At 39.7% G+C, this 27,211-nt stretch overlaps 1 protein-coding gene across 5 annotated transcripts in view; it reads left to right on the top strand.

Annotated features, from left to right (window-relative positions):
• The window catches only part of spg11 (SPG11 vesicle trafficking associated, spatacsin), an 80,059-nt gene that overhangs the window by 15,491 nt on the left and 37,357 nt on the right, over positions 1 to 27,211 (top strand). For all 5 annotated transcript variants that reach the window (XM_064930489.1, XM_064930487.1, XM_064930490.1 and 2 more), the window contains exons 11-18: positions 310 to 486; positions 2,925 to 2,996; positions 3,236 to 3,363; positions 3,689 to 3,864; positions 6,607 to 6,817; positions 14,450 to 14,653; positions 18,357 to 18,463; positions 19,452 to 19,597. In XM_064930489.1, coding sequence (XP_064786561.1) covers positions 310 to 486; positions 2,925 to 2,996; positions 3,236 to 3,363; positions 3,689 to 3,864; positions 6,607 to 6,817; positions 14,450 to 14,653; positions 18,357 to 18,463; positions 19,452 to 19,597 — 1,221 coding nt within the window. The remainder of the gene's footprint in view (positions 1 to 309; positions 487 to 2,924; positions 2,997 to 3,235; positions 3,364 to 3,688; positions 3,865 to 6,606; positions 6,818 to 14,449; positions 14,654 to 18,356; positions 18,464 to 19,451; positions 19,598 to 27,211) is intronic.

Here is a 27,211-nt window from a genome sequence, read left to right as displayed (position 1 = left end):
GTCAATTCTTCCACTCAAATTAATTGATTTGCTGTCACAATCACACATACACACGCACACACCCACACAAGAAGCAGAGTGGGAATGAATCCTCAGCGACATCCTAGATGGGTAATCATGATAATGGCTTGAATGTATGTCACACTTTTTAACCATAGGCCTCAAAGCGCTTGACCTTGTGCTAGGGTAACTCTTCTCATCCACAACAGCCATTTTGCACCAGAATGGTTCTCTCCAATTGACTTTCATTACATAATTATCTACAGTAATGACCAGATATCCGATTTTTGATATTGTGTGTGCATCAAGGAGGTGGTCGAGCGGGCAGTGCTGACCAAGCAGATTCCCCGAGCCCAGGCCTATCTGAGGAGCCAGAACAGCCCAGATCAGCGGCTGGAGAAGTTGAGGAGTACGGGGCTGCGTCTGGCCTTCAACTGCCTCACACACAAAGACCTGGAGCAGGCCACTGCACTGCTCAGGAACATGGTGAGACTATGGCTATGTTCGGTTTGCTTTCAGAAATCCATTCTGGAAGGATTCTGTATGGAGGAATGGTCTAAGATCCCTCCGGATGCGTTCTCCAACTCATAAAACCTTTTAGAAAAAGGCTCATTGTCGTTATCCTTACAAGGTGAGGTATCGAAGCGTATTGAAAACTGGGGTGTCAATAATGTTGTCTTCTACCTTTTTGAGAGAAAAAAATATTACTTGTTTAACAAAATCTTTTTCTCTGAGAAATTGTGTTAGTATAAAATAATTTAATTTCCCAATAAAATAGCAGCAATATAATATTTGAATTTATTTTATACAGTCATTTTTCTTTTCAGACCGCACTGTTTGTTGCCCTTAGAGTTGTTCAAAGTTGGTAGAATCTTATTCTAAATCATTCACAGCTGTAATGGCTGCCAAAAGGGCTTCCACCAAGTATTACCTCTGGGGTAATCTTTATATTCGTAGTTAGACAATGATGAACAATGGTAACAATATAAGATAAAACTAAATAAACAATATAGCAGCGAGCAGCAATGAACGGGGTTCAGAGGATGATAGAAAGGACACAAGATCAGTTGAATAGCAAAGCAAGCACTCTATCATGTAGGAACAATCTTCCTTTATGTGCAATCATAAGTTTAAATACAACATGTGAATCTGATGAACGGTTCATGAGGAGAAGATGATTGCAGATCATTTTTAGCATTAGCGTTACATATGCAGTAATTAGTTATTAGTAGTTTCCTTGTTTTTTTAGATATCAATACAAAATTCAGTGGGCTTTATCTTAGGGATTTCCATGATAGCGATGACAAGTTTCAAGTTGATAGGCCACCGTGGAGTGGATTTCCAGTGGTTTAAATTGACACGTAAAATCCAATTTGGATTTGTCAACTCAGCCATCTCTTAGCTTAGCACCCCTTGGCTTTTTTCAAACTAAGTTAAGAGATGTACCATGGACCTGTTACTTATCCTTCATGAGAATATGTTTTCCCAAGATGGAGGAGAATCTTTCAAGTCGAGAAGTTTCAAGTCTCTGGGTCAAACAGGGTGGTGAATAGGAGGGTTTAAGTGAGATTGCTTATAACAGAGCCACCTATAGGCCAATCGTGCCATTATTTTTCACCAAGTTATTCATGGCCTCTAGTTCTGTGTGCCAAATTAGAAAAAAGGGTACCAATCTATGCTTCAGTTATTTGACTATGTCAAAATATGTATTTTTCATCTAAGAATAGCAACAGCTTTGCTGTGAACCCCTAATAAAAGGTTTTCAACTTGGATAAATCTCACAATTACCCTTGGACAAAATAACTCAGACATATTTAAGGGAGCTGATCTATAACATATTTAGACAAGTTACGATGCAATGTCTACATGATCAAAAAAAAGTTGAACCCTTAGCTACAAAGAAAAATGGTCAACTTATATATGGCAAAACCTAAGCTCAGAAATTATAACCAGACCAGAACACCTATGATCCAGAACCCTATGTCACCTGACAAGAAATCAAAGAATCTTGTTGAGAACTGGGATACTGCTTCTGGTAATTGAATTAGGTAGGTTCAATGCCATAAATAAAGAAGAGCGGCTATAAACTGGTTGTTTGTTTAGCAACAAAACCTATGTGTGCGCAGCTACAGGGTTGGCTTACATTGTTGGCAATATGTGAACTATATTTCATTTCCAATGTTTATTGAAAACATAAATACATTTGCACAATGAGCACTTGTTGTCTCTCAAATACATCGTTGCAGTTGTTGGAATGCTAGTTAGCAATTTTTTTACTATATTAGCATAGACGTGACATCGGTCTCAAACCAAGACATTATATCATCACTAGATAAAATGAGTACTGTACTAGCTCCAGGGTGCCAATAATTCTGTCCATGCCATTTTGTCTTTATTTTCTTTAAAATAAAACTGAAAATCCAAAGTTTTTTCAATTTTATCTTCTTTTAGAAGAAATGTGGGATTTCTTTTTTAATTCAAGGGTGCCAATACATTTGGCCACAACTGTATGTATGTAAGCATGTGTGTACTTGTGTGCATGTATAAGTATGATCATTTTTCTTTGGATACAGCAAATACGGTGTCTTATAAGCCCACGTGGGCTGGGCATCATGAAGATTCATGACACTATAATATAATCAACCAATTCATCAATCATATAACATTACTTGACAGTGGTTACACTGCATGATTATTTTACATAACCCACAAGACGTACACAGAGCTTTGCTATTCAATGTGCCCAGAGTCTGTGAAAACAGGGATGATATTAGCATCTCACTCACACCCCATGACCAAGCAGGAATGTTGGTGTGTCCTCCATGACTAAATGATAATTTCTCATGCAACTGAAACAGGAGTCTCCTTGTTTTTTTGTTGTTTGTACTGTGGATAAAAAAAACACAGGCATTCTCTGTTTTCAGGGTTTCAACGTAAAGAAGCAACTGCATAACATATGCCTCTACACAGATGACCGGGACCTAAGGGACTTTGTGGTAAGACCAGCATTTTGAGCAAATGTGACGATCGCATCGAACATTGACTTTCATTATTTGGATGATTTGACTGTTTTTAAAAACTCATTCCAGCCAGACAAGCGGGTACATTGCATTGAGTTGAAAAACATAGTCCTTATCAACATCTCTTTATGAACATTACCTTTTGAACTCATTACCTTTTGCCAGCATCAGAGGCGATTTAAGATTTTGGGGGGGTTTTCAATAACTATGTGCAGGTGGAGGAGTTGTCAAAGCAGAGCTATTTGTCTGATGAAGAGACACAGAGGGTGGAATTCATCAAACAGATTGAGGCTTTGTGTGCGGTGCCTGAGACGCGCTGCACAGACCCTGTGGGCAGACAACGGTACGAGATAAAACGGGACTATTCACTGCATTTGGTTTTTCAGTTTTATCTTCGTGTGCTTTTCTCCTGTCAGGATTTCTGTAACTGTATCCATCTGGGTCGTGTTCTTTAGTCACCTAACAGAAGAAAACGCATGTGAAGGTGGTCCCTCCCTTTTTGTGTCCTTAATGAACATGGCCCTGAATGCCAGTAGTCGTTTTTCTCTGCTTACATGACAACATTATTATTTATTTTTTTGCTCAATCATTTATCTTTAGTCTTGCTCTATGGCAATCACTTCCTGTTTTAATGTAGCAATACGGTACTGTGTACTGCTTTTTCTCAGGGTTCCTCAGATGTCCCAGACAGACCCAGGGTCTAAGAGTCTGCTGGAAGAGCTGGTAGACCAGAGAGGCTCCCAGTCAGAACAGACACTGTGGAGCTCACTCCGTCTGGACTGGGTCAGACATTGGGACCACAACACCCAGCGAGCCATCCTGCTGTCACGCCTACAAGACTCGGGTAGGACTCTCTTAACCCTGCATTCACACCCTATATGAGTCATTGTAAGTAGGAGATCCTGACTTGGAAAAACATTCAGCTTTCAAGTGGTAAATACAAGTTGGAAACTGGTATCATCTATGGACCTCGACTTTCCCCTCATGCTGAACTCTGACTTCACCTACAACAGAAATTAATATGATGACAGCATTTTCTGCACTAAATCCACTCCTATAATTAAACTCCTGTCAATTTGGTTATAGTCTATGTTCTATGAGTGGGTAAAACATTTATTTTCACCATGATTTAACTTCTAAGTGGTCTGCCTGTGCAATCATTAAATCGTGTTGTGCCACGTCAGAATTCCAAATGATCACATTTTCATAAAACTTAAAAAAAAATAAAAAATACCTGCACTCCCGATCGCCATATCAGCTCTGCTTCTAGCTCCTAAGCAACTTTGCACAAGCATTTTGCTTCACCCGCAATAACATCTGCTAAATATGTGTATGTGACCAATAAAATTTGATTTGATTACATGGTGTGGGCATACTTGTCTAGAACACATAAACTACCATTCAAAAGTTTGGGGTCACTTAGAAATGTCCTTGTTTTTGAAAGAAAAGTTGTTGTTTTTTCTCCATTTTAAAATAACATCAAATTGATCAGAAATACAGTGTTGACATTGTTAATGGTGGAGGCAATGTGATAGTCTCGGGGTGCTTTGGTGGTAAAGTGGGAGATTTGTACAGGGTAAAGGGATCTTGAAGGAAGACTACCTGTGGACGGCTCTTAATTGGAGCCAATTTCCTCCTACAACAGGACAGTGACCCAAAGCACAGCTCCAAACTATGCAAGAACTATTTAGGAAAGAAGCAGTTAGCTGGTATTTTGTCTGTAATGGAGTGGCCAGCACAGTCACCGGATCTCAACCCTACTGAGTTGTTGTGGGAGCAGCTTTACCGTATGGTACCTAAGACGTGCCCATCAAGCCAATCGAAGTTGTGGGAAGTGCTTCAGGAAGCATGGGGTGAAATCTCTTCAGACTACCTCTACAAATTGACAACTAGAATGCCAAAGGTCTGCAAGGCTGTAATTGCTGGAGGATTGCTGCAAATGGATGATTTTTTGATGAAAGTTTGAAGGACACTATTATTTCAATTACAAATCATTCTTTATAAATTTGTCAGCGTCTTGACTATATTTCCTATTCATTCATTTCATGTATGTTTTCATGGAAAACAAGAACATTTCTAAGTGACCCCAAACTTTTGAACGGTAGTGGACATCCGTCTATATTTCGCCATGACAAAGAATATATTTCGCTGAGATGTGCTCAATCTAAACAGTGGACCAAATTATTCAACTCCATTTTTTTCCTTCCCCATCACGCAACACAAATGTATCCTCTCCCTGTGTGTGTGTGCGCGTGCCTGCGGGCTGTTGCATTGCCACATCAACATCAGACTCCACAGAGCCACACGACCTGCAGTTTGAACATTGTAGATTGTAGATCATTGTAGATTGAACATTAAAGATTGTAACCTCCTAAATTGATAGTGCAGGTTGTTTTGGAGATTTTACAGTTAGCTACCTACTTCACATGCTGGTGTTGACTTTGGTATTATCAGAGACACCTTATAGGCTTGGGGGGTCTTGAGGCTGTGCGAGAGCGATAAGATCTTACAGAATATTACAGATTTCCCCACACACACAGTAACGGTTGTACATTTTGGGCAAATCTGATGACAACCCGAATGTGTTCAGAGCATTCTGAGCCCAAACTGACATCTTTCCAAGAAGTAGATTTGGATAAAAACAACTTTGTTTGAGGCCTGTGCTCGTTTTCAAAGTGCCTGAAGCTGTTGTCTCTGCCTGCTGGTTGCTATATATGCGAGAGAGCATGCTCACATGAGAGAGGCAATGCGCACTTACAAAGACCCGAAGAGTGACAATTTTTTTCAGTGGAGATCTTATATGCTTTGTTCTACGAGCTAATCTTCATCAGCTAACATCACTTAAAATGTTAAATGTAAATGTAAAAAAAAAAGCATTTATGTAATCAACACAAGCAGATAAAGGCTTCATATTTCATAAAGGTAATGTTAACTGACTGATGTTATCTCATAGAACAAAACGTATAAGATCTTCTAAGCCCGTGTTAACCTCATACATTATTTTCGCCATATATGCCAAAACATTCTTTCCCCATTAATATCCCCAATTGGAATGGCCAACAAACCAGAGGTAGAAAATGTTTAACTAATTTGATTTTTTTAGGATGAGCTCGATTTATAAAAAGTATTGTTCTCCCATATTAGTATTATTTAACCCTGTAAATCATAGGAATTTGTGGTTTTGGGTGTATTATTCCTTGAAGGACAACAGCAAAACATTACATTTTGGGATAAATAACAGCTGTACTTTTAATTTATGGTTTACGTAGCTAGTTAGCAAGTGAATGGTCCCAAGTTATAAAACAATGTAAAATTGCATCCTGTGAAGTAGTGACGTGTGACATACAACTCAATTCTTGAAAAGGGTCACAAATTTTTACGTGCAAATCATACTTTAGATGCTTGTACACTTATGTCTCTAATTACTTTCATATCTTCCGCTCATTAACTACAAATTTAGTGTGGAAGGGTGATATTTAAGATATTTAATTATTTAATATTTCGTTTTTTCTTCTAATTCAATACTGTATTGAGCAGTTAAATGAGCAGTTGACATTTTCTACCTGTGTTTATGTTTGACCACCAGCTGTCAGTTCCTGTGACCCGGGGGTCCTGTGGTCATACCTCACCTCCCACCATGACCAGCGGAGGGTCACCGAATGGATTGAGAGCCTAGCCGCCCAGAATGGTGACCCTTCCAGCGCCCCACAGTGGCCCGCCCTCACGGCAGAGGTGGTCAACAACAACACCCGGTGCAGCGCCCACATGAGGAACCACATCCTCTACATGTTGGCCAGGTAGACCCTATTCTGGGATCATCTTTGTCCTGTTTGAGGACAGTAAAGTATTAACTATCTGTTCATGTCTCGTGGATGCATGTAAAATAGGATGGTATCGTAAGACTCCTTAAAAACACGGCACTTCGCCCGGGTTACATCTTAGTGGGCGTGGCTTATACTGGGTACAGTGCACTTTTTTTGTATTTAATTTTTATTTAGCCTTTATTTAACAAGGCAAGTCAGTTAAGAACAAATTCTTAGGCAAACTGTGTGCCCGATGCGCATTCATGTTAAAACGTCTTACCAGACACAAACTCCGTCGACACGAAGTGACGGTGAGTTAAGATATTTGTAGGCAACTAATGTTGCACTGTACACCGAAGCTTGGTTCATTACTATAATTTTTTGAGAAATCATCTAAAAGTATTGAAGTTATTAGAAAAAGTATTTGCCCAAGTTTATCACAAGACATGTACAGAATGTACACTACCGGTCAAAAGTTTTACAACACCTACTCATTCAAGGGTTTTTCTTTATTTTTACTATTTTCTACATTGTGGAATAATAGTGAAGACATCAAAACTATGAAATAACACATAAGGAATCATGTAGTAACCCAGAAAGTGTTAATAAACAAATCAAAATGTTTTATATTTGAGATTCTTCAAATAGCCACCCTTTGCCTCTGACAGCTTTGCACACACTTGACATAGGTCACCAAGTGCTAACAGTCAGTATCTAAATAATATGTGTGAAATTCTTGATAGTGTATGTGATGTAAAACAGAGAGGTCTACTTTCTTGGGGTCCTGAATATTAACTGGTTTTCAACAGGCTGTACGCTCAAGAGGAAGCTTCTCACTGTGTGAGAACCAGTGCCTGTAAACTCTTTCAGGTTATTAATCAACCTACCAGGGTGTTTAAAAACACTACAGGAAAAATGTCATTCATATGTATTGATCACGTTTGTACTAATACTGTAAAACGTTGTTCTAAAGTTGTATCCGTACCCATTGGATGCAGGGATCACAATATAGTGGCTATATCTAGGAAAGACAAAGTTCCAAAAGCTGGGCCTTAAATAGTGTATGAGATCATACAAAATATTTTGCTGTGACTCTCGGCAGGGTAGCCTAGTGGTTAGAGCGTTGGAATAGTAACCGAAAGGTTGTGAGTTCAAACCCCCGAGCTGACAAGGTACAAATCTGTCGTTCTGCCCTTGAACAGGCAGTTAACCCACTGTTGCCAGGCCGTCATTGAAAATAAGAATTTGTTCTTAACTGACGTGCCTGGTTAAATAAAGGTAAAATAAAAAAATTAAAATTATGTGGATGATGTTAAAAATACTTTTAGGTCTGATGTGATTAATAAAGTGCTTCCAGACGCTGCACTTCATGAATATATGACATTTCTTCTTCCAATTTTTGATAAACATGCATCTGTTAAAAAACTGACTGTTAGAACTGTGAAGGCTTCATGGATTGATGAGGAATTGAAAAACTGTATAGTTGAAATAGATGGGACAAAAGGAGTTTCTAATGAATCTGGACATCTAACACACATATGTCAGAGTCAAGGCCCGCGGGCCACATCCGGCCCGCGAGAAGGTTTTTTACGGCCCCTGGGATGATCTTGATTTATTATTAGAACCGGCCCGCAGACCGCAGCAAGCCGGCAGCCCGCAGATCTTTTACACGCACCAATACTACATTTCCCACAATGCAACGGTGACGGACATTTCTGACATTGCCCAGTTGTCAATTTTCATCCGCGGAGTGGACTCCAGCCTAAGCGTGACAGAGGAGTTTTTGGCTTTACGTCCTATGCATGGCACAACTACGGGGCATGATTTGTATGAAGAGGTGTCAAGATGTGTAAATGAGATGGAGCTGCCTTGGGAAAAACTCGTGGGTTTGACAACCGACGGAGCACCTGCGATGTGTGGACACAGGAGCGGACTGGTGGCGAAGATACGGGAAAAGATGCAAGAGGAAAACGCGACAGGTGAGCTGACAGCTTATCATTGTATCATACACCAGGAAGCGTTGTGCGGTAAAGCCTTGAAAATGGAGCATGTAATGAGCATCATCACGCGCACAGTTAACTTTATCAGAGCCAAAGGTTTGAATCACCGCCAGTTCAAGGCATTTCTGACGGAGTTAGAAACGGAGCATGGTGATTTGCCTTATCACACAGAGGTGCGATGGCTAAGCCAGGGAAAGGTGCTTCAAAGATGTTTCGAGCTTCGTGAGGAACAAAGTGTTGTTTTTGATTAATAGATTTTTGCACTTTATTTTATTGTATTTCAATCCAATTATATTTTAAAAATATTTCAGTTGAGTGGATGATAGAAAATTGCTATTATTGTTTTTTTCTTTGAAGTAAATTTAGCCCACTTTTGCTAAAATAGAAAATATAGGCTACTGATGGTGCCTTGAATACCGGTTTCTTTCATTTAATGTTCATGTTATGGGGATTTTTATATAAAGGAAATTTGTCTTTTGTGTCTGTTGAAAATTAAAGATTACTGACAGAGCCATAAGAAAATATTGCTTTATTTATCTGATCATATTGGAATATATTTGTTAGGTTTTCAGTAGGTTCAATTAGGTTCACTAGACTATATGCGTCATTTAAAAATTTTTCAATGAACATTCGAACAGTCCGGCCCTCGGCTTGTAGCTAAATTTTTTATTTGGCCCTCCGTCCATTTGACTTTGACACCCCTGATCTAACAGATCTTTTCCTTCTTCAAATTCATTCCCACACACCAAATGTGTCAACATTTTGAAAATCTCCTGTTTGTTAGTAGGATTTCTGGGAAAGTCAGAACCAGGTAGAATCAGGAATTCCCCAGGGCAGCTGTCTCGGCCCCTTACATGGAAGCTTTCTATCGGAAGCCTTTCCCTCACTTTTCTCTTGTTGAGTGTCCCACACTATTGATTCTATTGCAGTTTTACAACTGGTGCTCTACCCAAGGCAGGAAGATACTACTGCCAGATTCGCCAAATGTGTCAATGATTTTGACATCAGAAGAACAGGGCGGTGGGAAGGAGTTTACAGCAATCAGGCCTAGCAGATCAGAGCTTTTGATTAGCAGGTTTAAAGCATTCCGGTAGTTGTAAGGATTGGAGGACATGGGTTATTCTCATGAGAGAAAAACTTGTTCAGGTTTCCATCTCGAAACTTGCTCGCTATGTAAAGTTGAAAGTCTACAATCACATTTTAATGCTGATATTAGCTTTTTCTCTTTTGTGACTGGCCTTGCCTTAACATTTTTAAACAGTGGTACATTTTCCCTCTTATTGCTCTGGTGGATGGATGTGTTCCTATCCACAATGACTTCCTTAAGAGATTGAGAAGTGCCGAGTTTCTCAATGGTAATGAAATCTTTGCTTGCACAATTACATGTATCCAAAACCAGAAGCTCTGGACATTTATCTAGGAATGGATTCCCCTTACTTGAGATTGTTGCACAAGCTGGCCATTTGATGTCTGGTGTGATGAACTTTGCTCGTGTTGAAGGTTTTGTGTTAAAAGGGGACACTACATTCAAAAGATTGGATTCAAAATCAACCAGTAGTATGTCCTGCTACTACCATCCATCTCCAGAAGGCAGTAGGGTTCTCTGTTCCTTTTAGTGGGTTTCCCCTGTTCCTTTTACCAGCTAATTGTTTTGCACATGGGCTTGGTCAAGTGGCATGCATTAGAACCTGTTTTATGTTTTTGGCAAGACCAGGAAGTCTGAGAATCTTGCTAAAGTTAGCTGGTAGAGCATTCATGTGTCAAACGTGGATAGGAATCCACCTTGCATAGTTTGCAAAGAACCAAGGCCTCTAATGTTCCAACATAAAGACACAAATCTCTAGTTACAGTGGGGCAAAAAAGTATTTTGCCAGCCACCAATTGTGCAAGTTCTCCCACTTAAAAAGACGAGAGGCCTGTAATTTTCATCACAGGTACACAACTATGACAGACAAAATGGGGAAAAAATGGGGGGGGGAAATCCAGAAAATCACATTGTAGGATTTTTAATGAATTTATTTGCAAATTATGGTGGAAAATAAGTATTTGGTCAATAACAAAAGTTTATCTCAATACTTGTTATATACCCTTTGTTGGCAATGACAGAAGTCAAACGTTTTCTGTAAGTCTTCACAAGGTTTTCACACACTGTTGCTGGTATTTTGGCCCATTCCTCCATGCAGATCTCCTCTAGAGCAGTGATGTTTTGGGGCTGTCGCTGGGCAACACAGACTTTCAACTCCCTCCAAAGATCTGGAGACTGGCTAGGCCACTCCAGGACCTTGAAATGCATCTTACGAAGCCACTCCTTCGTTGCCCGGGTGGTGTGTTTGGGATCATTGTCATGCTGAAAGACCCAGCCACGTTTCATCTTCAATGCCCTTGCTGATGGAAGGAGGTTTTCACTCAAAATCTCACGCTACATGGCCGGCTCCATTCATTCTTTCCTTTACACGGATCAGTCGTCCTGGTCCCTTTGCAGAAAAACAGCCCCAAAGCATGATGTTTCCACCCCCATGCTTCACAGTAGGTATGGTGTTCTTTGGATGCAACTCAGCTATCTTTGTCCTCCAAACAGGACGAGTTGAGTTTTTACCAAAAAGTTATATTTTGGTTTCATCTGACCATATGACATTCTCCCAATCTTCTTCTGGATCATCCAAATGCTCTCTAGCAAACTTCAGACGGGCCCGGACATGTACTGGCTTAAGCAGGGGGACACGTCTGGCACTGCAGGATTTGAGTCCCTGGCGGCGTAGTGTGTTACTGATGGTAGGCCTTGTTACTTTGGTCCCAGCTCTCTGCAGGTCATTCACTAAGTCCCCCCGTGTGGTTATGGGATTTTTGCTCACCGTTCTTGTGATCATTTTGACCCCATGGGGGGAGATCTTGTGTGGAGCCCCAGATTGAGGGAGATTATCAGTGGTCTTGTATGTCTTTCATTTCCTAATAATTGCTCCCACAGTTGATTTCTTCATACCAAGCTGCTTACCTATTGCAGATTCAGTCTTCCCAGCCTGGTGCAGGTCTACAATTTTGTTTCTGGTGTCCTTTGACAGCTCTTTGGTCTTGGCCATAGTGGAGTTTGGAGTGTGACTGTTTGAGGTTGTGGACAGGTGTCTTTTTATACTGATAACAAGTTCAAACAGGTGCCATTAATATAGGTAACGAGTGGAGGACAGAGGGGCCTCTTAAAGAAGCAGTTACAGGTCTGTGAGAGCCAGAAATCTTGCTTGTTTGTAGGTGACCAAATACTTATTTTCCACCATAATTTGCAAATAAATTCATTAAAAATCCTACAATGTGATTTTCTGGATTTTTTTTGTCATAGTTGAAGTGTACCTATGATGAAAATTACAGGCCTCTCTCATCTTTTTAAGTGGGAGAACTTGCACAATTGGTGGCTGACTAAAGTCATTTTCTCTGATGAATCCCGTTTCCGATTGTTTGGGGCATCCGGAAAAAAGCTTGTCCGGAGGAGACAAGGTGAACGTCATGCCAACAGTAAAGCATCCTTAGACCATTCATGTGTGGGGTTGCTTCTCAGCCAAGGGAGTGGGCTCACTCACAATTTTGCCTAAGAACACAGCCATGAATAAAGAATGGTACCAACTCATCCTCCTAGAGCAACTTCCCCCAACCATCCAGGAACAGTTTGGTGGCGAACAATGCTGTTTCCAGCATGATGGAGCACCTTGCCATGAAGCAGAAGTGATAACTAAGTGGCTTGGGGAACAAAACATTGATATTTTGGGTCCATGGCCAGGAAACTCCCCACATCTTAATCCCATTGAGAACTTGTTGTCAATCCTCAAGAGGCGGGCGGACAAACAAAAACCCGCTAATTCTGTCAAACTCCAAGCATTGATTATGCAAGAATGAGCTGCCATCAGTCAGGATGTGACCCATAAGTTAATTTACAGCATGCCAGGGCAGATTGCAGAGGTCTTGAAAAAGAAGGGTCAACACTGCAAATATTGACTCTGCATCAACTTCATGTAATTATCAATAAAAGCCTTTGACACTTTTGAAATGCTTGTAATTATTATTCCATAGTAACATCTGACAAAAATATCTAAAGTCACTGAAGCAGCAAACTTTGTGGAAATTAATATTTGTGTCATTCTCAAAACTTTTGGCCATGACTGTACACTGGAGTTGTTTACCAAGATGACATTGAATGTTCCTGAGTGGCCTAGTTACGGTTTTCACTTAAATCGGCTTGGAAATCTTTGGAAAACCTTGAGAATGGCTGTCTAGCACTGATCAACAACCAACTTGACAGAGTTATAATGTGCAAATATTGTACAATACAGGTGTGCCAAGCTCATAAACCTTGTTCACATTGCAGGCCTTAATGCTCAAATCAGTTTAGTTTTTAAATCCGTTTTGGAATACTGCCTGTCCAAACAGCAAGTTACAAGTGACCAAATCGGATTTGTGTATGTTCAGACAGCAGTCATTTGCTGACATGGCTACCCTAGTTGTCATAGTGACAACAGGTGTGTGCGCAGGGATGTTAATTGATTGGTTGTGGTGCTCGTGGTTCCTATCACTTAGAAGTTATGTAGCAAGCTTAGGTGACATCAATGCCTGCCATGAACGTTTGTCAGTTGTTTTGAATGTTCAAAATAATAATGTATGAACACTTTTAAAGCCTCAAAGGATAAGATGATCAAATGTAGTCCTTTTTGGCTAGCCACAACAGTCAACTAGCTAGCTAGCTAACTGCATTCCCTGCACCTACCACCAATCGAGAGCTACGCCGCTTTTTAGGGATGGTTGGCTACTACCGTAGCTTCTGTACAAATTTCTCTGCAGTAGTTGCTCCATTGACCGATTTGCTTATTCACTAATTTGCACATTCACTAATTTGTTTCCAAACAATTTACAAGCTAATTAGCTACCACGTGTTATTGTCAAACTGTCAACAGAGTACCTAGCAACCAACAACGTATGCCAAGAAACCGTCTTAAAAACCACTTCAGGGCAAATAAATCAGATTTTACTGTTCAGATACAAGTCGCATGGCCAGGATTCAGATTTGACTTCAAACCACCTACGAAAGTGATCTGAAATGTGGATTGAAATATCAGATTCCATGTGCTTTTTGGTTGTTCAGACTGCAGGAAAAAGAACAGATTTGAATCGGTTATGCAAAAAAATTTGATTTCAGTCACTTCAAACTGCCAATGTGAACAAGGCTTTAGAGACTTAGCCCAGAATGACTCACAGCTGTAATCGCTTCCAAATGTCATTCTAACATGTATTGTCGCAGGGGTGTGACTACTTTATGTAAATTCGATTTCTTTATCTATTTTTTAAATAAAATTGCAAAAAAATCTATAAACATGTTTTCACTTTGTCATTATGAGGTATTGTGTGTAGATGGGTTAGATAAAAACTAAATGTAATCAATTTTGAATTCAGGCTGTAACACAACAAAATGTGCAATAAGTCAAGGGGTAAAAAATGTAGGCAAGTGTCGGCCTCTTGTGGCCAAACTGGTATTGCACCCTACACTGCTGAATACATGTAATGAATAGTCATATACGGTATATTACACTAGATATGTAAGAAAGCTATGTTAGCTGCTAACCTCCGTCACCCACCACTCTCTTTGCAGGAGAGGAGTGTTCATCCAGGCCGAGATGGCTGATTTTGAGCAGCTGTTGTGGAGGCTGGGCCAGGCAGGTGGGGTGATGCAGGCCAGCCCACCCATTCCCCAGTACCGCTCCCCTCAAGGACACGACTTACACACACGCTTCATCCACCACTGCCTGGACAATGGCCTTTGCTACCTGCTCTACACCTACCTGGAGCACAACAGGTGAGGGAAAGGGACAATCAATATTTCATGACTATTTGCTAGGAGGAGGCTATGGCTGAATCTCAAACCGAACACTTGGCCCCAGAGCCCTTTGTCTTGAGTGGCCACTTGCTGATGTGTTCAGTGTTTCCAAAAATGTTTCAGTGAGAGTTTCTTCGATAGCCTGGCTAATCCGAGTCACTCGACTCACAGCGAAGGAGAGCTGTGACACGCTGGTCTGGATAGGCCATTTATAAATGCAGTATTCACGCAATTTGTCAGTGAGAATCACTATTGGCTCCTTAATTTGTCGATTAGAGGACATTTTGCCATTGCCGCAACAAAGTGACAGCACCAATTTGCCTTGCTGCGGTACAGGTGCGGGCGTCAGTTGAGTATGGCAGTCGCCATACCCTAGCTCAAGACCAGCAATTTAAAGTAGGCCATTTTTTAAAATTTCATGTCGGCATTGTTGTTATCTAATAGCCAGGGGTTAGTTGAATTGGGAGGTGGGGGAGACCTCCTATTTGGTGACCATTCGAAACCAAAAGCTATTTTATTGATATTAAAATATAGTTTGTAATAGCTGTAATTTATATTTTCATTCATTCACCCAGTAAGTTAGTGCAATTTTGGTTTCATGTATTGGTATGAAAATAAACACAACTGAACAACTTGCTATTTAGAGCATTTCCCAAAAATATACATGTCCTGTTTTTGGCTTCAAAGACAACAATTGTATGCTATAACATAAACTCAGCAAAGAAAATAAACGTCCTCTCACTGTCAACTGTGTTTATTTTCAGCAAACTTAACAGGTGTAAATATTTGTATGAACATAAGATTCAACAACTGAGACATAAACTGAACAAGTTCCACAGAAATGGAATAATGTGTTCCTGAACAAAGGGGGGAGTCAAAAGTAACAGTCAGTATCTGTTGTGGCCACCAGCTGCATTAAGTACTGCAGTGCATCTCCTCTTAATGGACTGCACCAGATTTGCCAGTTCTTGCTATGAGATGTTTACCCCACTCTTCCACCAAGGTACCTGCAAGTTCCCGACATTTCTGGGGGGAATGGCCCTAGCCCTCACCCTCCGATCCAACAGGTCCCAGACTTACTCAATGGAATTGAGATCCGGGCTCTTCGCTGGCCATGGCAGAACACTGACATTCCTGTCTTGCGGGAAATCATGCACAGAACGTGCAGTATGGCTGGTGGCATTGTCATGCTGGAGGGTCATATCAGGATGAGCCTGCAGGAAGGGTACCACATGAGGGAGGAGGATGTCTTCCATGTAACACACAGCGCTGAGATTGCCTGCAATGACGACAAGCTAAGTCCGATGATGCTGTGACACACCGCCCCAGACCATGACGGCCCCTCCGCCTCCAAATCGATCCCGCTCCAGAGTACAGGCCTCGGTGTAACGCTCATTCCTTCAAATATAAACGAGAATCCGACCATCAATAGAAAGGCCTCTTTAGTGTCCTAAGTTTTCATAACTGTGACCTTAATTGCCTACCGTCTGTAGGCTGTTAGTGTCTTAACGACCGTTCCACAGGTGCATGTTTATTAATTGTTTATGGTTCATTGAACAAGCATGGGAAACAGTGTTTAAACCCTTTACAAGGAAGATCTGTGAAGTTATTTGGATTTTTACGAATTATCTTTGAAAGACAGGGTCCTGAAAAAGGAACGTTTCTTTTTTTTTGCTGAGTTTATGTGCATTGTCATGCAGTGATTGAAAGATAATTGAGATAATGCAAATCGTTAATGATTACTTATTTGAGCAAAAAAAAATGTTTACTTCTTGCTGTCGGCCAACTTCATCATCACACTTTGCCTGCATCCCTAATCCCTCTAGCCTACTAGCCCAAAGACAGGCAGATGGCGATATTGAGTCGTTTCATCTTACTGTACAAAGGCAATGTATGCAGCTGTCATTACACCCGTGTCCCGCGTGAGCCAGTTCGTACATAAAACATTCTCCATTCAGCCTCTAAAGGCATCGATTTCCTCCTCACCTCAATTTAAAGGAGAGAAGCGGGGAATTCGAAAAAAATATGCATACTTTCTTTATTAAATATCTAGGAATGCTAGTCCTGGATGTTGTGTATCGCGTTCAGCCAATCAGGTTGCAGCAGTTTGTTGTTTACGCCTGGCTGAACGCAGGGTACAACATCAGGAATTAGCATTAGCCATTCTAGCATGGTGGAGTAAAATGAGGTTTCATAGAGAAAGTATGCATATTTTCCCAGTAATTTTTCTCTCGCTGCCATGCTATTAAATCGAGTTAAGGAGTGAATGTTTTCAGTACGAACCGGTGCATGGGGTGTATAGTCCGTTGCATACACTGCTTTTGGACGGTAAGATGAAATGTGGGTAGATGCTCAATTCGCCCGCCTCATTCTCACAAATGTATCCCGCTGTTTATGAAGTTTTTCATTCAACATGTGGCAATGAGAAATTGGTGCTACAATACCTTTTTTAAGAAATACTGCACCTTCAAGCACAACTCCTTAGCTAGATGTAAAGTTGTGAGACTAAAGCCGGGGGTGCACTGCACGATTTTTGGCCCCAATTTAGCTGTCCCAGACATGTTTTTGAGATCGGAGACAAAATCCCCATGTCGTTGCCTACTCAACGCTCGGCCATCATCAACGCTCGTTTAATAAGAGCAGATCAGAGACACAATCTTAGGGCTAGCGATCCCGTCTTTGTCAGCACAATGCTCTTGTAGTGTGAGATGTGCAACGTATGACAAGTTTTGAGAACGGTGATCAGAAATGGCCAGTGAGCTCGCCAGTAAGATGATGACTTTGCATCACCCAGAATGTGTAGACTGTCGAGCAGGAGCGATGACTACTACTAGTATGCGTTTATACTTTTAGAAGCCAAATTGTAAAACTGTTACAGCTCTGAAGTTCACAAGCACTGTTATTAAATTCAAATTGTATTGGCTAGATATTTCAACTCTGTATGGCAGAGGCAGCTTTGAGCCACAGCACGTTCTAGCTACGTTAACAATCTGTTCATGTAGTGACATCGTTGTTTTCGCGAGACAGCGTGGTATTGAGCATCCTCATGTTGCAAAAACATTCAAATTAATTGATTTCTTGATGATTCATTCAGACTATTTTGAGGGCGGCAGGTAGCCCAGCTGTTTGAGCATTGGGCCAGTAACCAAAAGGTCTCTGGTTCAGATTTCCAAGCCCAACAAGGTGAAAAATATGTCTTTGTGCCCTTGAGCAAGGCACTTCACCCTAATTTGCTCCAGGGGTGCCATACTACTTTGGCTCACCCTGGAAAAACAATTTGCTCCAATGTATGTGACAATAAAAAAAAAAAGTCTTTAGTAGTGGCTTTGTTGTTGCTAGGTAACACGCTAAGATTTGTGGTTAGAACTTGCTGCCTCGAGAGCCGAGTTGCACAGGATGCCCACTTGGTAGAGGGGCTGCTGAAAGACACAGTGGAGCCCTCGATCACTCGACAACTAACCGTTGAGATTGACTTGTGTTCGGTTTGAGATTCAGCTAATGTATTGTAGTTCTTGTATTAGGAGCTTACTGATCTTGGTTTTGAACGTATTTTCAATTGTCAAACAAACAATCTCCAATTTAAGCTATTTGTGGCTCAGATGACATTGCATTTGTGAAATATGTGAAATACTGTATGTTTTTGTAGCTCGTGCTCCATCTTTGTTTTCTTTCTTTGTATCAGGTTGACACCCAGGAATTGCCCTGCTCTAGCTGATAATGGTCTATATGAAAGTCACCCGTGGTTTGAAATGCTGGTGAAAATGCAAGAGATTACCAGAGACCTCTCAGGTATGGCAGTTTTAGTTATGTGGTGATGGGTTCTGACTTCTTAACCTTTGGAATCATGAAATATACTTATACATTACCCTCTCTCCCTCAGTGAAATTAATAACGTTTACATTATGTCAGGATATGTTATTGTTAGCCATCAGGGATCCTATGGGAGGAGAAGAGACAGTCGGGTACCAGTCACCATGACAGCCATGAGTTGGAGAGGAGTGAGGAATTTGGGCAGTGGTCAGGTTAGATGAAGTGAGGAATAACTTCTGGATAGCAACAAAGGTGTATTAGCTGTCCAGATGTGTAAAGAAGGGGCTCAGAAAGGGTTAAATGTCAGTGTTTGTGTGAATATGTTCTTTGTCTTATGCAGATGTATGACCCAGTGGTTGAATAAACTTGGTTTGAGGTTGATTAAGCATCCGGGAGTTTTTTTTGTCTGTTTATTTTTAACCTAATAGTGGTATGTCATGTTTTATTGTTGGTGCTTAAGGTTGATTTATAGTCCGTCTTACGAAATGTCTCTAGACCATTAGAATGCGACAATTGTCATTGGCCAAAGCTACATTGAATTTATACTCATGCCGACTGTCAATGCGACTGTCATTTTCCTTGTTGCATAGGCATGAAATATTTTCAACTTTGAACCTGTCGTTGGGTCCATTGTTAGGATAGCCTGATTTTGACAGCATCAAGAAGTTCTACATTTCTGTTAAAATAAAAGTTGTCTACAGTCTAAACAGATATGTTCAGTCATCATTTCAACTGTCTAGCAATCAAACATCGAACTAAAACACTGTTGGAAAGTTGCTTTCAGTTGCCTGACTTGCTAGATTAGCATATCCTAAATACTTCTTTAAACTAATGGGTTTATTGGTATAGAGCAGGTATGCTATTTGGAACACTAGGCTGCTGATGTCATGCAGTCGTATTTGTTTTTGACATGTAGTTTGGCGAGTCATTAATAACCATTAAATAATTGTGTGTCTCTGTCCTGTAGATCCAGAACGCGTGTTCCAGGCCAGTCTGACCAGTGCCCAGGTCCTCATCCCAGGCAGCCAGGCCATGGTTAGCAGCATGCTCCTGGAAGGACACAGTCTTCTGGCCCTCGCTACCATCATGTTTGCCCCGGGTGGCATCGACCAGGTCTGGACCTTTTCTCTCCTCAAAAGCCTTATATTTGGTAACCGCGTGATGCTATGTGATAACTGCACGAGGGTATCTCACCTTATAATTCTGCCTTCAGCGATTTCCTAGGCAGGAAACAGGAATTTCATGCATATAGTTTGTTTTATTTTCCATAGTGGCCATTTTTGGAATGCGGTGATCAGGCTGGTTCCACCAGGCTATTGGCCAAAAAGTGAACAGCTCCATCAGTGTAAGACAAAACCTAATCTATTGACTCATACAGTATAGTAAAATGATCACAACAAAACGAGGAATTTAATTCCTATATGTTCATTAACCAATTCAATTATAACAAAGCAAAACACTTTCTGTTTCTAATCATTTGTAAGGTTCTTATTTGCATAAAATAGACAAAGATCAGTCTCAAAATTAATCAATAGCATTTATTCCCGAGAGCTCCGGTTATAATACCATGTACATTGGTTTATATACCTCAAATTTCATCATAAATGTCCCTCAGATACAATGGCAATATAGTTCACAAGCCTCCTCACATTGTCTGCCACCTGTTAAACAATCTACTACAAGCCCAAGGTCTCTCCCCTCCCTGGGTAGGGACAGAATGTCCTGTAAGGAACACAGTATTCCAGTCGGTCTGACGATAGCTCCATTCGATTCTACCAAGGAACAGAAAGTCCTTGTTCTAATTCTTGACTAAAACTACACACATATTCAGTATTATGATTATAATAAGATTCATACATTCATACAGTAACAGAGTAGTATTCTGTTTAGTTATAATTCTAAGCTAAATGTATACATAATTTAGTCATTATTAGTAAAAATCCCATAATAGTATGCCCAATTACTAGATATGACGTGTATAATGTGACACCATTCATTCCTATGTGAAGACTCAACAGTGCATTGAAATCAAATTAAGTTGGTTAAAGGTGCAATATGCTGAAATCATTCCGCCATTTACTGGCTGCAAAAATTCGAATAGATTGCCTAATTTCAGTTTGTGGCAAAAGTATAAAATCATTGCATCTTCTAAATCGCTGTGCTATATCTTTTCAATAACCAAATATATTGTATTTTTAGCTGTTTGAAGCAAGTGTACAAAAGTAAAAGACAAAAACATAAACATGGGAAGCATAGAAATGGTGCACATAGATCTGTTCTATTGTTTATTAGACTTGCTTTCAATGCGAATGACAGGTGTATAATTCCCATTTCTATGTGAATTTGGTAAGGTCATCCTTAAAGTTACTTGTTGCAGTTTTTAAGATGGCGTCTCATGGAGACATAACATGCTCAATTTGAGGTACTCCAGGTAGTGATGTTTCAGGCTAGCTTAGTGCTGCCCCCTTTCATTGAATAACTCAAGTAGAAGGCCTACTGCAGGCTGTTATTATGTAGTAACTAAATTATCCTTATACAGTTGCAGCCAAATATATTGGCACCATTGCACTTTTGTTAAATAATTCCCCATTTGTTTCAAAATAAATTGAAATAAAAAATGACATGTTGATCCCCACATCTTGTTATTGTATTTTCTACATTGCAGTACTATTTTCTACATTTGCATGTCACGAAAATCTATTTTTCAACACATTGATTCAAGTCAGAGGGATTTTTGTTTCGTTTTATTGTGATAACACACCCAGTGGTCAGACTTACCAAGAATAGTTTATCAAAATAAATATTGTTATTTCATGGATTTATTTACAAAAAACACTATTCACACGTATGACATGCATAGATTTACAAATAAAATGTCACTTAACATCAAAATTACACAAGATCTAAAAGAAGTCATAAGAACCAGTGTGTGGGATATTTTTTATTTAACCAGGAAGGGCTCATAGAGATTAAAATCTCTTTTTCAAGAGCGCCCTGGCCAAGATAGGCAGCACCAAGTCATTACAAAAAAATACAGACAGACAACATGAAAAACTACAAGTAATCTAGTAAAAACCATTGAATTCACAAGAGTATAAAACAGCAAATTAAAAACATTGACAGGTCAGGGAATCAGCCTCAAAATCCTTCATCAGTGATTTAAAAACACCAATCGGGACAAGTTCTTCCAGTTTTAAAGTATTTTGTAAGGTGTTCCAAGACGATGGCGCAGAGTACATAAAAGCCCTTTTACCAAATTCAGTTCGGACATTTGGAACCGTTTGCAGGATAAAGTCCAGCGAATGAAGAGAGTACCCACCACATTTGAATAAAAATGCATAAATAAAAAGGTAGTAAACCCAAAATGGCTTTGTAAAGAAGAGTATACCAGTGACTGAGCCTACGAGTGACTAGAGAAGGCCAGCCAACCCTGGTATACAAAGTGCAGTGGTGCGTAAGGGTTTTGCAGTTTAAAATAAATCTCAAAGTGCCATGGTAAAGAGTGTCAATTGATCTCAAACACTGAGCAAGAAGCATTCATATATAAAATATCCCCATAGTCTAGTAAAGGCATAAATGTAGCTGATACTAGCCTCCTGGCTTCAAAAGAAAAACAGGCCTTATTCCTTAAATAAAATCCCAATTTCAGCTTCAATGTTTTTGTAAGTTGTTGAATACACAATTTAAAAGAGAGGCCGTCATCAATTAAAATTCCAAGATATTTATATGAGGTTACAACCTCCATCTCCTTGCACTGACAGGTAGTAATAGGTGAAAGGTTCAGAGGTATATTTCTTGCATTAGAAAACACCATTAGTTTAGTTTTGTCAGTATTGAGGATAAGCTTCAATTGACACCAGGTATGTTGAACAGTATAAAAAGCAGTTTGCATGTTCTGGAAATCTTTTGTAAGAGATGATGCACAACAGTAAATAACAATATCATCAGCATAAAAATGAAGTTGTGCATTTTGGACATTTTTGTCTAAATCATTTTTATAAATAGCGAATAAGAGAGGACTAAGTACAGAGCCTTGGGGCACCCTATTCAAGACAGACAATTTGACAGACATAAGCCCATCAAAATGAGTGCACTGAGATCTATCAGACAGATAGTTAGCAAACCATGCAACTACATGCTCCGAAAGACCTAGACTCGACAATCTCTGCCTTAGTATAGCATGATCAACTGTATCAAAAGCCTTAGAGAGATCAATAAAAAGTGAGACACAGTGCTGTTTTTTGTTAATGGCTTCAGTGATATCATTTAAAACCTTCATGGCTGCTGTAATTGTGCTATGCTTCTTCCTGAAGAACGATTGATACATTGATAAAATGGAGTTAGTAAATAAAAACTATTTTAGCTGTTCACTTACAAGGGTTTCAAGTATTTTCACCAGGGGTGACAGCTTTGAGATTGGCCTATAATTATTTAAAAGAGTCAGATCTCCCCCTTTTTAAAATTGGTAGGACAAATGCTGATTTCCAGATCTTTGGAATTTCATTACATTCCAGGGTTAGATTGAACAGAGATGAAAGTGGTTCAGCTATGAAATCAGCTGCCAGATTTAAAAAGCAGGGATCCAAAAGATCAGGACCTGTAGGCTTTCTCTGATCTAAGGATTTCAGGGCTTTATGTACCGCCTGCACTGAGAATGGCAAAAAGCTAAAAGTTTGACCAGCTCTCACTGGTTCATCCACACAGGGTTGTACAGAGACAGAGGACACTGAATCAAACAGCCTACCAGATGATACAAAGTGCTGATTGAAACAATTCAGCATTTCAGTTTTGTCATGTATAGCAACAGAGTCCTTCAAAACACATGACGATAATTCATTAACATTACTGTTACCAGACATAGACTTAATAGCCTTCCAAAACATTCTAGGGTCATTCAGGTTATCAGTGGTAACAGACATAAAATATTCAGACTTGGCCTTCCTGAGAAGAAAATAACACTTGTTTCGGAACTGCCTAAAAATAAGCCAATCAGCATCAGAACATGATTTCCTTGCGTTAGCCCAAAAAGCTCAATTTTAGTCTCATTTGACCAGATTACCTTCTTCCATATGGTTGGGTAGTTTCCCACATGCCTTTTGACGAACACCACGTGTGTTTGCTTACTTTAAGCAATGTCTTTTGTCTGGCCACTCTTCCATAAAACCCAGCTCTGTGGAGTGCACGGCTTAAAGTGGTCTTATGGACAGATACTCCAAACTCTGCTGTGGACAACTCCTTCAGGGTTATCTTTGGTCTCTTTGTTGCCTCTCTGATTAATGCCCTCCATGCCTGGTCTGTGAGTTTTGGTAGGTTTGTTGTGTTGCCATATTCTTACAATTTTTTAATAATTGATTTAATGGTGCTCCGTGGGATGTTCAAAGATTCAGATATTTTTTTATAACCCTACCCTGATCTCCACCATTTTGTCCCAGACCTGTTTGGAGAGCTCCTTGGTCTTCATGGTGCCGCTTGCTTGGTGGTGCATTCCCTGAACAACTCCTCAGTAAACCCTATTTTCCTTTTCATCAGACATGCATGGCAGTATGAAGACAACACTTCATAGTCTTATCACTGGACCTGTTGCAGTGTCTATGCACACACATATTCCCGTAGTTGGAAGTGAATCCTCTCTTGTGCCAAGTGCCATCAAACAATAGACATTCATCTATGACAGCATCGTCATCCTCCCTCAGCAACTCTGCTACGTCTGGATCTACAGCATATCTGTGTATGCTCTACTAATCTGGTTTGCGGCACTCTCCAAAGATTGCGTCCCTCGAATCTCTCTAAAGTGGAAAAAAAAATAATTCTGTAGGTAAATGTAATATCTCAGTAATCATACAGTAGTCTACTCTGTGTGTATGTGACAGTATGTATGTGACAATCTAATTGTTTAACCTAGTTATATACTGCTGCTGGCAGTGATAGAGTAGCCACTATGACATGTTTGCAGCCCAATATTAATATTGATAATTCAGCAATGCAAGGCCACCCTTACGTTTGAGTCTCTGTAAAAAAAAGGTATTGCGTAATAGAGCGGTTCTTCTATTACAATATGATTCATCCTTAAGAGTCGATTGACACTCACATGCCTCAATCAAGTTAACATAATACAAAAATCTGTCTGTTTAAACTAGATAAATCTTTTATATATATATATATATAAAAGATTTATATATATATGGGCTGTGTCTCAATCCACCTCATCCGCCTATGTCGGCCTTCCACATGTGGTGGAAAGTGGCAGAGCTACAGCGTCATTTGTCAGACCAGGAGACATCCTGAAAACGTCTGAACGATTTGGCCTCCAAAATATAAGCACAAACTAATATACAAACTGAAATGAAAGATGAGTCTCATGAACACGATGGTGTTCTCCGTTTTGTCCAACAACCCCAATCAGTGTAACGGGACTCGTCTGAGGGTACCGTTTTTTGTTTTCATGTATGGAATTAGTTTTGTGCCAACAAAAAAAGGGGTTAAAAATATATAGATATGTTCCTGAGCTTTCTTATATTGCCTAGATATAGGAGAGACACTTCAAAACCTTATTCCTTATTATTTAATGTGTTATTCAATGCGTTTTTATGGGCTATAGTAGTGATGGCCAAATTCAATATTTTATTTAAAAAAATATGACCATCTTTAACAAACACCATATGTTATCTTAGTAGACCATTTTAAGACAGGCGATGGCCTGTTGAGCATCTAATCCTGATTTTACAGTTTGGTCCGAAGTCAACATTGGCAGATCTTGAAAAAAATTCAGTTTCAGAACCATTTCCACTAGATTCAGATTGGTAAAAAGTAAAAATTCTTAAATGCATTGTTAATGTCTGTATGATCACTCTATATACCATCAGATTGCGTGCAGATTTGTGAAATTATGAGATGCAGTAGTTTGACACAGTTGACAGGCTTAAAGTGTGTTTGCTTGTTAACCTAATGACAGATCTTCCTTCAGAAGCATAATCTCGAACTGATTTGTTGATAAGAGATTAAGTCAATTTTTTAATTTAAGCTTCTTTGTTCTGTAGCTCTGGTGAGGGGTGCTCAACGTACTGTTGGTCTGTCAGAAAGGTCTCCCTTTTGATATCCATTTTGAAGTCCTTGGATCGCTTTTTATTGCTGTTGGCTACGTAAATGATTGCCCTCTAATATACACGTTCAATGTTTCCCATAAATGGCTGGGTGAAGTGTCTTCTGATTTTTTTTTTACTTCTAAGAAAAACTGTAACTGCTCTGAGACAAAGTTAATGAAATTCTGCTCAGAGAGCAGCACAGAACACCATGTTTTATGAGGCTTATTTTCCATGGTAGTACTGACGGTAGTACTAGGGGGGGCGTGATCGGATATGACTAGATGCAGTTTTATCATCAACAACAAAGTAGTCAATATGTGAAAAATAGTGGTGGACGGGAGGAAAAAAAATAGTATTGTTTTTCTGTGGGATTTAACTGCTGCCACAAATCAAAGACACCAAACTTAAGAAGACATAATATCCTGAGCTCTGTGGGATAATGGCATATTCTTATTTGTTAAATGGTGGAGTACCAGATTCAAAAAACAATTAAAGTCCCCACACAGAATCACATAACGGGAGTTCAAATCTGGTAATAAGGAAAATAATGATTTGATTAAGTTGCTGTCATCCTTATTCATAGCATACACATTCACCAGCACTACAGGCCTATTATTAAGTTATCCCGTAACAATAACACGCCTGCCATCTGGATCGGAAATAACACGTGAGGAGACATTACTCTTAATCAAAATTGCTGTCCCACGAGCCCTACTTTGGTAACCTGGGCAGAAAGCCTGCCCTTTCCATGAACTGTTTAAATGGGTGTAGCCTGATGGTCAGAGATGAATCTCTTAAAGGAATGCTATCTTTGCTTTCAAGTTATTCCCATGAGTTAATACCTTGTAATGCTTCAATAAGTTAACTGTTTCCTTCACATTCCATGACACATGTCATTTCTCATTCTTTGTTACCCATAATACTGTTTGTGGTCGCCTTGTGGTACATGGCCCTATGCTGGTTCAGCGTAGGTATAAAGCAAAAATATATCAAAGTAGAAAAAAGGCAGTACCCATTAGTCTTGCATCGGTTCTGATACTCACGTTTCCTTGAGGTTGACCCGCAAACAAATCAGCTGGCAGGTGGAATAAAAAATAATTTCAACAAGCGTGTCGGCTTGCAGTTCTAAAAAATTATATTGCCATTTGGAAACATTTTAAATCTAAATATTATACTTTTTTTTTTTTTTACAAACCCAGGAGCTTGTTGGGTTGAATAGTGTTGCGCATTCTATTATGTGAAGAGTGAGGCAGACGAATGACGTCATCCGTGTGCATCATGTGATTTTAACCAATTATGAATAGGCATTGCCTACTAATTGTCTACTAATTGGTTAATAATGCCATTGGAAACGCTTATCTTTTTTACTACAAAACATAGAAACGCGCCATTTTCACATACGGTATGTTGGTGCTGGAGATGATGAATATGAAGTTGAAAAAAGGTGAAATTTCCCTTTTAAAATAATATATTTTTTACAAACTCAGGAGCTTTTTAAAATGTAATTTATTTCACCTTTATTTAACCAGGTAGGCAAGTTGAGAACAAGTTCTCATTTACAATTGCGACCTGGCCAAGATAAAGCAAAGCACTTCGACACATACAACAACAGAGTTACACATGGAGTAAAACAAACATACAATCA

Source organism: Oncorhynchus masou, chromosome 22, assembly GCF_036934945.1.
Source record: "Oncorhynchus masou masou isolate Uvic2021 chromosome 22, UVic_Omas_1.1, whole genome shotgun sequence".
Classification (NCBI taxonomy): Eukaryota; Metazoa; Chordata; class Actinopteri; order Salmoniformes; family Salmonidae; genus Oncorhynchus; species Oncorhynchus masou.
Note: the sequence above shows the minus strand (reverse complement) of the source record. Positions and strands in the feature narration are given on the sequence as shown.